The 12,002-nt window shown below is 39.1% G+C and overlaps 1 protein-coding gene across 4 annotated transcripts in view; it reads right to left on the bottom strand.

The window, feature by feature from the left end:
* Window positions 1-12,002, bottom strand: part of UBR3 (ubiquitin protein ligase E3 component n-recognin 3) — a 109,265-nt gene that overhangs the window by 19,641 nt on the left and 77,622 nt on the right. For all 4 annotated transcript variants that reach the window (XM_042040828.1, XM_042040829.1, XM_042040830.1 and 1 more), the window contains one exon: window positions 4,391-4,496. In XM_042040828.1, the coding sequence (XP_041896762.1) occupies window positions 4,391-4,496 (106 nt within the window). The remainder of the gene's footprint in view (window positions 1-4,390; window positions 4,497-12,002) is intronic.

Raw genomic sequence — 12,002 nt, 5'->3', positions numbered from 1 at the left:
GGTAACTGGGCTGCACCTTTCTCTGTGCTGCACTGGGGCTGCCTGTCACCTGACAGCTGAAAAACTCTGCCTCTGTATTCTGCATCCTCCTCCTGAGAGATGTCATGCATTGTACTCTGAAATAAGCGGCATTTTGCTTATGGTGGTTCCTTGTATTTATGCTCCCCATTCCCTCTTCTCTCAACCAGAGACACTTAGAAGTTTTTGCTTGATGCTAACTCCAACTAATTATAAAGGTAGAAATTCAATAAGTAAAGTAAGTTTTGAGCCTCACGCCTCTTTAAACTGTCAGACACAGAAAATTTGGGACACAGGGATATAGGTACACCTGAACAAAGGCTTCATCTACTAAGGCAAACTTTTATTTTCTTCAGAATTTGGAGGATAAGAAGTAAAGCCCACAAATCCCAGACGTCAGAAAGGTCAAACTAATACACAGCTTCATGTTCACTGAAAGAAAGCAGAATTCTACTATTTATTCTGGCTGGACTTTAGGACATAATCACAATTTCGTATTTGCTCTTCACTGTGTCACAGCAGATTTTACAGCAGGTCAGTTGCTCATTATACATTCACTGACAGTACTAACATTGGGCATCTCCCATTCTCCTCTACCACAGTGCCCCCAGTGGTCCCTTGTCACCCATTCCCAAACCCATTCAATTTAACCTTTTTAAAACATGGATTCATTGCTTGACTTTGCTCATGCAGCCTGCCCAAGTTACATCAGCACAGCCAAAGAAGATGGTGAGCTGTAGTGCAGGGAAAGGAAGAAACAGCCACGAGCAAATACTCCCAAAGCTGCCACTACTGTCAAAACCTATGTACTATACCATATATCCCGAGAGACATCTGTTTCAGGCAGGATTTTGTTGTATGGAATAGATCACGTAAGTTGCACCACGTGTATGTATAGACCAACCTCTTGCATAAACCTTAACTAAACCCCACTATCTCACCATCCTACTCTCTCTGTCTCAGAGTATCTTCATAAAAACTGTGTGTTTTTTCCCCATTTCACAACAGTTTCTGTGATGCAGATGTGACTTAAGAGTCACAACCTATGCACAGTTGCTCAATCCTATCCCTGAGTTGCAGTTTGTTGCCCCAGTATGACACTATAAACAATCTCTGAAGCGATCTAGCTTAGAATGAAACATCAGCAAAACATGGTAGTAAAAATAACCCAGCATTTCAGTTTATCATGCAGTTCCTCCCCTGAGTGCTTCTACTGCAAAGATCCTTAATGTTTTACCAATTCATTCTTCGCTGACTTATTCTGTCTGTCAAAACAGACACAAAAATTTCAGCCTTCATAGAGATTTAAATTTTTAAAAAATGTATATCCTTTCATTTCATGTTTGTTGTTCCTGTGGCTATTTGGACTAGTCCATTAAATTCACATCTGGGTTCAGTAATTATTGCCTCCAGCTGCTCCTTGCCTGCCCCCTGCCAGAAGCTTTTATTCCCCCTTTGCACCACAATAATTGTTTATTTGATCACCATTGAAACCAGAGCTGTCCCTAGATGAATTTGCTTAAGTACAGCCTGTGGGACCAAGCATACACTGAATTTTGCAACATAAACTGCACAGGAGAAATAATCCACTAAACCATTCACAATTCATCAAACTTAAGTTTTTTCTTTTTCCCCCTCATCTTCCAAACAGCTCACATTATTTAAACCCTTTCTGATAGGGTATCTTCTTGCTCAGGATTTCCTTATTTCTACTTTACCTTGCTGCGGCTGCATGAGCTTCTTCCTATCTTTCCTTTCAGTTGCCATTTTCAGCTACAAGGAGAACTAAATACAATTGTAGAAGACACGACAAAACCAGTGGTTTTGGGAAGTATAGTGAAGCAATTGTGTGAGACTCTTTACAAATTACTTTGATCAGTGCTCCCAGACATAGTAAATCTATGGCATTATTTATGAAGAATGACAGCTGAATTGTAGAAAATGAAGATAAAATTGTGGGTTCTACATCTGGGTAGTTTTACTTGTAAATATTTATGTATATTTAAAGAAAATAGCTATAATTAAATGAGGGTGAGAAGATAATGTAATGGCACTTGCATTCCACAGATTTTTCCATGTGTGGGGGATTTTTTTCTTTCCATTTTCAAAATCATCCTTTTAAATTAAACTAGCTTCTCTGGAAAACTGCTTTCAACTCAAATAATAATTTAAAGTGAAGATTAAATAGAAAAAGATGGCATATTGGTTTGAAGTTATTTTGCTTCTGTGACTTCCCTAAAGTTAAATTGTTTGGAATCACAGTAATACAGTCAGACAATATAGATCTTTTCCTCTCACTGACATTTTTTTCTCTACAAGTCTTTGCTTGAAGTCTCATGTGCAGGTCAGGCTGCTGATTTAGATGACTTGCTTAACTTCAAAGTGGCAGAATGCCGTTCACATCTAAAATCTGCAGTGATTATTTCTCCACCATCCTCTTAAGCTTCTTCAGTTTTCAGCAGTGTGTCACCTTCTAATTGCTCTGAGCACTCCTCCCTGTACCTGAAAAAATTTGCTATTCTGTATTTCTCAAAAGGCTGTGTGACTCTAAGAAGTGTGCAATCAGATCATACCCACCAATCCTATGAATGCCATTTTCAAGTGAAACTACCACTTCAAATTTCTGCAATATAATTACAGATACTCATTTTATGCTATAATTTATACATGAAAAACATGTCCTCAAATTGCCCCCTCTTGTAGCCTCCTGGTGACTGCAGACTAAGGTATAGGAAAAACATTCCAAGGAGTGAGCAAGAATACTCCAGCTCGAAAGCATCTGGGCATCTCAACAGTAAATTATTTCATGGCAAAATGGATGCTATCTCAGTTGTAGCTTCCTACAAACCATTTAGGACTCTGTGCCAAAACAATATCATCAAGTCTACAAAGAAATATTGAAAACCAGTCCAGAAAACACGAGAACTGCTAAAATGCATTCTCAGCATGCAACCCTTTCTGCAAAGCAAGGCATTAACAGTCCTACAGCACCATTCATTTCTAAGTGATTCAAAATACTGCCTAATGAAATCTAACTTGCTGCACTTGAGCCTTGACATGACCAATGCATGGTGAATTCCATCAGGTCTGGAAGACCCCTCTGCTAACAGCTGCTTCCAAAGCCAGCAAGCTCTTCAAAAGCCAAAACAAGAAGTGCATGATCTGTCCCACAGCCATTCTGGTCAAATGATCTTAATTTTGCCTCATATAAACTCAGCCAACCATACACCAAATTTATTAACCTTGTCCCACTGCTTAGTCTAGGTCAGATCTCAATCAGAATCACATGAAAAGAGACCCCCAAAGCAGTTTGAATGCATGCTGAACAGCATAGGTTTTCTGGTTATAAAATGCTTGATGCTTTGTTCTGCTAATGGTTTCTAAACTAATCTGTCAATATAGTTTAATTACTCCAATAATCTCATGTTCATTGCCAAAAGCAGCCTGGTTCCAAGAGGACAAACAATAAAATCTTAAACTAGAAATGAGAACAATTGTTTTAATAGTTTTCCCCCATTTGCAGTTAGCATTGTGGCATCACTATTCTAGATCAGTTTTTGAAATTGAATGATGCTTTCTACCTCAGGCTCCTAGAAACACTGACAAACACAGAGCCGGATAGGCACTAAAAGGACAGTCTTTTGATCTAATTGCAAGCTACAAAGTGTAGAGCTTAGAATGAAGAAGATGCTTAAGGTGCTAAGAGAAAAAAAATCTAATGTTTTCCTCTTATGAGGAAAAATCATAATCTGGTTTTAGGCAAGAAACCTTTCTTGTCATCAAGGTAGAATCTGAAAAGTGATGGGTCTTAAGTAAGGAGATGAATCCTTGTGGAACGAAGTACATGGTTCAATTTATTATATTGTCAGTCCTTGTACAACTGTGTATGTAAGGCTAATGTTTTAGAAGCAAACTCAGGTAAGTAACTTGCTTAAAAAAATAAGCTTGATGAAAATTTTTAGCTTAAAATATAATTATTTCTCACATGTATTAGGCCTATTCAGAGCTATTAATCATTACTCAACTTCCAATAAAGTATTTATCAACTTATCTCAATGTAAATTTTGTTGAGCATCCACAGCAGGAACAGCAGTGCCCTATCCACTTACCAAGTACTATTCAATTTGCATGTGCTTAAGCCAGCGAGAGGTGTATTTAAACTTTAGCTCAAAACTGGTATTTATCAGATTTTTATGTAAAAGAAAGTGGAAAACATAAGTTTCACAAATTCATACATACAATTTTTAGATGTTAAGTCCATCAGCATATCTCACAGAGAATTTAAATTAAGACAGACAGTTACCCAAAGTCGCTCTGTAAGGATGTTTCTTTCACAAGGTAAAACTGATATCGGGTAAATTAAAATACTTGCTCTGAATTTTTATCCTGCAACGGCTGGGTTAGTTTTCTCCAGGGATTGTATGCAGAGTCTATACTGTAGAGGCGCATGTGCATGGCCAACACGTGAAACAGCTGATCTGAAAGGTGAAGAAGACAGATTGCTGAGTATTATATCCAGTGATATGAACGATTTCACATTAAATTGCCATCACATATTTTACAAGATTCTGAGAAGTCTGTCATGTCATTCCAAATAAGCTGGTACCCCTAACAAGCACATTTTAATTAAGTATTTATTTACTTTCAAAAAAAGGATTTGAAGAGAAATAAGATTTCAATAGGAGGCAGTGCACGAATGCATGTATACAGAAAAATGTTTCCAAGAAAGGCTGTTTGGAAAGCTTTGACCAGATCTCAGTTGGTTTGGTGCTCCACATACTTAATTACAGGTGTTTTTTAAAAAATCCTGTTTCATATGCTGTTATGTTGCTAAGGTTCCATGCTCACTTCACTTGCCTCTCCAGTTTATGCCGGCAGTGGTGATTTCCTAAACAATTCTTCTTAACAAGGACTGATATACTTTTAACTGATACACTTCTAGCTTTTATTCCTCTCTCTCACAGTTAAGTTCTGTGCACAACATATTTGAAATTTAACTTAAAATTGCTACCAATTCTGGCCCACGGCAGGATCACTTCAGCTTTTCAGCTTTAAAAGGTTTATTATTCCTTCTGCCTTCATATGGTTATTTTGCAGGTAACTTTTGGACAAAAACAATCCTCAAGCCAACACACTTCTGACTACACATCAATGACACTAAAGTAGCAACAGTCTTTATAATGTCAGAAATTTGTCTGTACAACCTGCAGGCAGAGTTTGCTGATACCCATCACTTCAAAACCCTCTGTACTTCCACTGTATCAAAAACATCATTTGCAAAACACTTGCAGAATTTTTCAAACAGAGAACGCATAATTACCCTTGGAGATTTACTGCAGTATTTTATATTAAAATGAACATTTTTATTTATCTATGAATCATATGATCAACACAAATGAAGACATCATCTATCCCTTCATCCCATTAAGCGACCCAAGAAAGCAAGCACCATTTAGGTTGACAGCATTTTCAGAGATGTACATGCAATAAAAAGCACAGAATAGTTTGAGTTGGAAGGACTAACTTTAAAGGTCATCTAGCCCAAGCACCCCGCAATGCACAGGAATATCTTCAACTAGATAATGGACTACTAGGGATTCAGACTTCACTTTTTTTTCAATGAATCTTTTTTTATCTTCATAGATTTATACCTAATAAAATAATTAAAGCATCATTTCCCACAATTTTGCTTGCTTCTTTCTTCCTGTCACACTATATCTTGCTATTTGGTGTCATGCTTTTCTCCTGTTCAGTTTTCTAGGACCCTGCTTCCTTACTCCCTTTCATTTTAACTTTTCTTCATTTAACTTTTCCCTGTAGCATCCTGACATCATCTTTCCCCTCCACCCCTTGTACTGATCCCTTTGCATCTTTCTCTCTAAATCTATCTCCCTCTCTTTACGACCCACTTGCTCAACCTACACACTCACAGGTCCTCTTTTTCAAGTAGAAATAGCAGCTATTAATTTATTTTCCATAAATAGACAATTATTCAGAGGTACGCAAGGGCCAAAAGAACTGCATGACGAAATCAGCTGACTGCCAGAGCCTGAGGGCTGTAATTAGCTCCTGGGGTTTGTAAAATAATTGGAGCTGTAGATGGCATCGGAATTGATAGCTGCCACCTGCTTTCTGAATAAGAACAGTCAATGAGGACAAAATAAGTCATCTTTTCTCCTGGCAACAGATTCCTAGCAAAACACTGCTTTGCTGATAAAGTTCAAAATTCTGAAAATGTACTTATATTTCATCAAAATAATAAAAAACCCCCTCAAGCATGGTTTTATTGGAATGAAACCCATGAAAATATCCGTTCCGTCCCTCCTGCCTGTTCACTAAAATGAATGCTGTTTTTTCCCCCCAACTGCTCCTTGCTTTAAACAGAAATGGGCAACTAAGCAAAATTAAATAATAAATTGAAAATTGTTCAGAGTAATTGATTCATCCCCTGTTCCTTTAACAGCTATTCTCCCGAGCTTTTACTAATACAAAATTAATTGCAATTTATTTGTAATCTCCACGTGTGTAACATTTATGGAATCGAAACACCTTCTGACAGGGACTCGATCTGCCCAGGAAAATGCAGTTCAGCTGCCATGTAAGACGGCAGATTTTGTCTGCGATGAAGGCCGCGCGGCTGCTCTGCAGGGAAGCCCGTTCAGCGCCCGGAGGCAGAGCCTGGCCCCAGGTAAGAGCCCGCGGGCACCCCGGCCCCGCCGCGCCCGGAGCTAGAGGCACACAGCCAGCTTTATTTCTGTTTCACACCACAGTCACTCCAATGGCTTTATTTACCACTTACTATGAAGTACTGGAGAAAGCCAAGGAAAACAGCAGAGCAGTGGAAAGCAAGAACTGGCAACTTGTTTGTGCACCAAGTGCTTGGTGCTGCACCACGTCCTTATGCCTGAGGGACTGGCAGAAACCTGCCTCGGGCCAAAGGAATACCAAGGGCTTTTCCTGTGTGTTTGTGGAATGCATAATTCCAAAACATAAGCATAAAAAGATAGACTGTCTTCCCATTTTCTTTTACCCTACTTGGAACCTTTAAAATACACGTAATTATTGTCTGTAAAAAAGAAGCAGCAAAACATTACCATGACAATGGCCCACAAACATCAATCTTGCCCAGACTTGTGAAGAGTGGGAAGGAAGGCCATTAGCTCACCAGGTATCCCAAAACCCTCTGTCCCTCACAGTCCATCTAACAGCCGATTCCCTCCAGGAGAGTCCACCCTGTAAGGGGGAAAGGCAGGACCTGCTTGTAGCTCAGACTCACCAAAAGATCATTCTTAACCAAATTTTGTAGAAAGAACATTAATTTTAGAAAGCCCAGCAGCAATAAAACTGGAAAAAATTTGAATATGATCCTCCTCTTCTAATAACTTTGTAATATTTCAGACAGGCTGCATCCAGACAATTTGAATAAATATAAAAATCACACTATTTGGATGCACAATATAATGTCTTGCTGCAAGTCATCAGGGGTTTGGCAGGATTCCAAAGTTTAGACATTTGAGTGAGCAAGGTTACTACTGTTTTAAAACATGTTCACAGACTCATTATCTACATTGATGCACTCGTCGTCACAACTCTCTCAACATATGTCTGTATTTTCATAGAATAATGTAAAGCTTAAATAACACTTCATAGAATCATCTAGATTAGCAGTTAGAATTAGCTTTCAGTCATGTTAGTGTTCCTAAATCCATTTCTAAAAATGATGAAACTAACTCTATTGTTACTTTGTTATTTTCACTGCTGTTCTTGGTAGATTGTTTTCAACTCTTCCTATATTAACTCTACTTCTTGGACTTAACCTATTGTGAGAGGGGAGCAATAAACTCAGCTGGAATCTGTACTTTCAAAAGAGCAGCTCAGTAGTTAGACACTGCCTTTGCCCTCGGACTGAAGCTCTAAGAGGAAGCATTATAATATTGCTCCTCTCACAAACCTCAAAGATAATGGGTATTTTATCTATATATCCACACTGCACCAGCACCTGCAGCTGCATTCCTTACTGTTTTTAATATTAAAGTACACTCATTTTACAGATGTTGACAAAGCTCTTAAAAATATTCTGCTATGTCACAGTCCAAAAAGCAGGAGCCTACAAAGGCAATTTCACAGCCCTTTTCAGGTTTAGTGTGATATGCACAGCACAAAAGAAGACTAAATTCAAGACATGAAAAGACAGCGAATTGATAGATGAATAGTAGAAATTCTAAAAATGCTGTGCTCAATTGACAAAAATGAGTGATTCAGGAAGTTGCATGCAGATGTAAGTTTTGGTCCCACTCATACTCTTGGTTTGCTCTTTGCCAAAGTGATCCCAAATTTCTACGTAAGTTTTGCTGCCTTTTTTTCTACTTGTTTTTTTTTCTGGTCTCTTGACTGTAAACACTCAAATTACCAGAGTTCAAATCAAATTATGTTTTCTGTTATTAATTCCAATTCCACAATGTATAGAAATGTGCTGTCATAATGAAAACAAAGAAAACTAAGGGATTACCTGACTTTGTATTGCCTGCAACAGTCTAGATAATGTGTTTATACCCCAGTCTCTCTTTATTTTAGGACATATACTGCTGTCATGGAATTTTCTGTCTTGATCCAGATTTCTCTTTTTACATTCCCTAAATTCCCTACATTAGTATTCATATTTACAATGTGAAAACATCACACAGTGACCCAGCAGTTCACTGCAGGTGGAATTGAAAACATCCTTGTCTCAACTGTGAAGATCCTACCAGACCAGGAATGCTTCTCCCAAAGTTTCCTGGGACTATCAAGAAGAATGTAGATTATAACAAAAACCACTTGATACAACCAGATGGGACTTGACTGTCAATAAGGATATTGAGAAATATTTTTTCTCCTGGTAGAGATTTACACAGTCCACTTAGCAACAGAAGTTGCAAAGACCTGCTGACAACATCTTCCCATTCATCACTGATCCAGTAGACTTGAATCAGTAAAATAAATGTGAAGGTCAGGAAAAGCCTATTAAGGCATTAAGACTGGATAGTCTTTACAAAATCTCTTACATCTTTACTAAGTCTTAATTGCTGATGAAGCAGCTAATTATCCTCAACACCAAACACACCAGTGTATGAAATCAACTTTAGCAAAAGAATTTTAAAAGTACCTATCTTTGCTTCTTCCACACTAGATATTAGTGGCATAACAAGTGTTTTAGAAAATACTTAGGATCACCTGCTGTTGAGAAAAACTGCTTTTTCCAAGTTAGCATGAATGGGCACCAAGGAACTGCAGACTGACAGCTCCTAACTGAAAAAAACTCCAAACCAAGCAAACAAATCCAAACCCAAATCCTGCAACACCAAAAAGCCCAATCAACCACAGAAACCCTCTGTAGCAAGGCATTCCTGAAAACTTCTTTTATTCTTTTTATTTTCAGTGGCTACAGAGAGCTCCATAGGACTCTTTGCAACCATATCCACATTAACAATTACAGGAAAGAGACAGCTGCAACTCAATCTTTCAAATCATAAAAGAATTAGGGTTTTCTCCTTACAGGAATGACCAATACTAAGTGGCTCCAAGTGTCACTGTCCGTACTGGTAAAATGGAGACAGCCATTACCTTCAACATGGTTGAAAAATTTGATACAGAAGGATCATGAAGAGAAACAATGAGTTTCTATGCTCACAAAAACCCTAAAAGCACTGATTAAGCCAACATCATAATGAAGATAAAGGCTTCAAATGAATGAGAAAAAGAAAACCAAAACAAACCAACCAACCAACTAACAAAAACAACTCCTGTGGAGCAATACTGTTTCTCAATGTTTAGAGCCATAGCAGAAGTTACAAAGGTCCTGGACATTCTATTTAAGAAGAGTTTAAGTAACTCTTAAGTAATTTTTTGATGTCCAGTTGTAAATAATGTTCCTTCCAATTATTGCAGCTGATGCTGCAATGCCAGACTGCTATTCGTGGGAAGCATAAGGATAAGGAGCTCATTTAAAGAGATGCTGAAGCCAGAGGACAAGAGGATAAAATATTTAGTCGTTCCCCAAAACCCTAATCTTATCCTTCTCACAAAGGGGAAGAAGGGGAAAAAAAAACCAAACCAACAAAAAAAGACAGACAGAAAGAAGGAAAATTACTATTTAAAAGTTAAAAAAGGAAGATAATACATTCATTTATAGGTAACTTCTAAATTTTGTGGAACTGTCCATCAACTACTGCAAGATTACCAGAGTATGAATAGCAAAGAAAAACACATCTACACAAGCTAAAGAGAGGTCACAGAATCAGAGAATGTTTAGGGTTGGAATGGTCTTTAAAGATCATCTAGTCCCAACCCCCCAGACCCCTGCCATGGACAGGGACCCCCCCTTCCATTACACCAGGTTGCACAAGGCCTTAAAATCATACAGAGAAATCATAATTATTCAGCCTTCATGCTGTGTTTTGACCCTGTTCTACAAATCTGGAGCAATGAAAACAAAGAGCTACACAAATCTATTACACTTTATAAAACAGAGAAATAAGATCTGTACAGTTGTTATATATCATAATTTTCCCTAAACCCAAGAGAATTTGCAAGGCCATAGACTCTAAAACTGTAATTCAGTCCTTCAAATAGGACTTGATTTTTAACTAATAAGTAATAGGATCCTATTTGCATTTTTTGGTTGCACATGCATACAAAACTTTAAGCTTTAAAATGGCAATTTTGCAGCCAAATTTTCTTCTCACCATTCTTCTCACACAGACTTGGTCACTGATACTAAGAGCTACATTAATCATTCTTTATTTTAGTTCCCAAGAGCAGCTGCCCTCATGGTGCAATCCACTAAAACAGTTCTTGACCTATTTGTTCCCACCATCGTCCCTGATGTATGCTGCTGTAACAGGTCACCTGGGACAACATATTTTGTTTTCCACAATATCTAATCACCAGATTTCACAGTTGTTACAAGACTACTGCAGAGTGGTATGCTTAATCACAAAAGAAACCCCTCAGTATCTCACACACAGAAAAAGCAAAACCAGGTTATGTTTTAGATTACTTCTGCTGAACCTGACATGAATGACGTTTAAAAACAAAACCAGTTTCAATACTGTGCAAGGAAGACTTTAACAGAACAGTACTCAAGTTCTAGATAGGGTATGGATTTTTGTTGGGGTTTTATGAGTTCTCCTTCAGTTTTCTTTTTCTCTTAAAGAATTTTCCTCATACATGTTGCCAGGGGGACAAATTACTGGGTGCTTAAGAAAAACAAAAGACCTGGCCACAGGAGTAGGGGTCCATCTGGCCACTCTCTTTCACCTGGACTTGTGGGCTGCTAGTTCTCAGAGTTTGGAGGGAGAGAGAGGCGGGAAGGAATTCAGCAGGAAGGAATTCATCAGCATGGTAGGCTTTTGCTTTTTCGGCTGCCTTCCTTCCACTGGAGAAACCCCGAGATTCCCAAGCCTACCTTCCCTGCCTCGCTGGGAGCCGTGCTGCGGCCGCCCTGCCCCCGCTGTTGCTTAGAGCCTTCGCTACTCTGCAGCCTCGCACATCCTGCCTAGCGAGACCTCCAGGGGTTCCCACCGCAGCTCCGGAGTTTGATACATCTCGTCTGCCACCCGGGGTTGGCTGCCCAGGGGTTTGTGAAGCCTTTGTTCCATCCCTTCCCGGGATCCCAGTGCCGCGTGTTTCCCGAGCTCGCTCCGGAGCGCCCCCTGCAGCCGCGGGGGAACCATCGCACCTGCCCTGCTCACCGGGAGCCGCCAGCGCCCCTGCCGGCTGCGAGCGGAACTGCACCCGAGGGGAAAGGGCCCGACAGCCGAGAGAGGGTAGCACTGGGTTTGCGGCTCTGTTTGCTGTTACTGCCATAGTTATTGCTGTTTGTTTGACTGGTTATACACGTATATATATAAAATAGTAAAAAACTGTTATTCCTATTCCTCATATCTTTGCCTGAAAACCCCTTAATTTCAAAATTATAATAATTCGGAGGGAAGGGGGTTGCA

The sequence above is a fragment of the Corvus kubaryi genome, unplaced genomic scaffold, assembly GCF_017639235.1.
Source record: "Corvus kubaryi isolate FWS band 111438036 unplaced genomic scaffold, C.kubaryi_AGA036_p1.0 37396, whole genome shotgun sequence".
NCBI classification, from domain to species: Eukaryota; Metazoa; Chordata; class Aves; order Passeriformes; family Corvidae; genus Corvus; species Corvus kubaryi.
The sequence above is the reverse complement of the archived record's forward strand: the minus strand, read 5'-3'. Positions and strand labels throughout refer to the sequence as shown.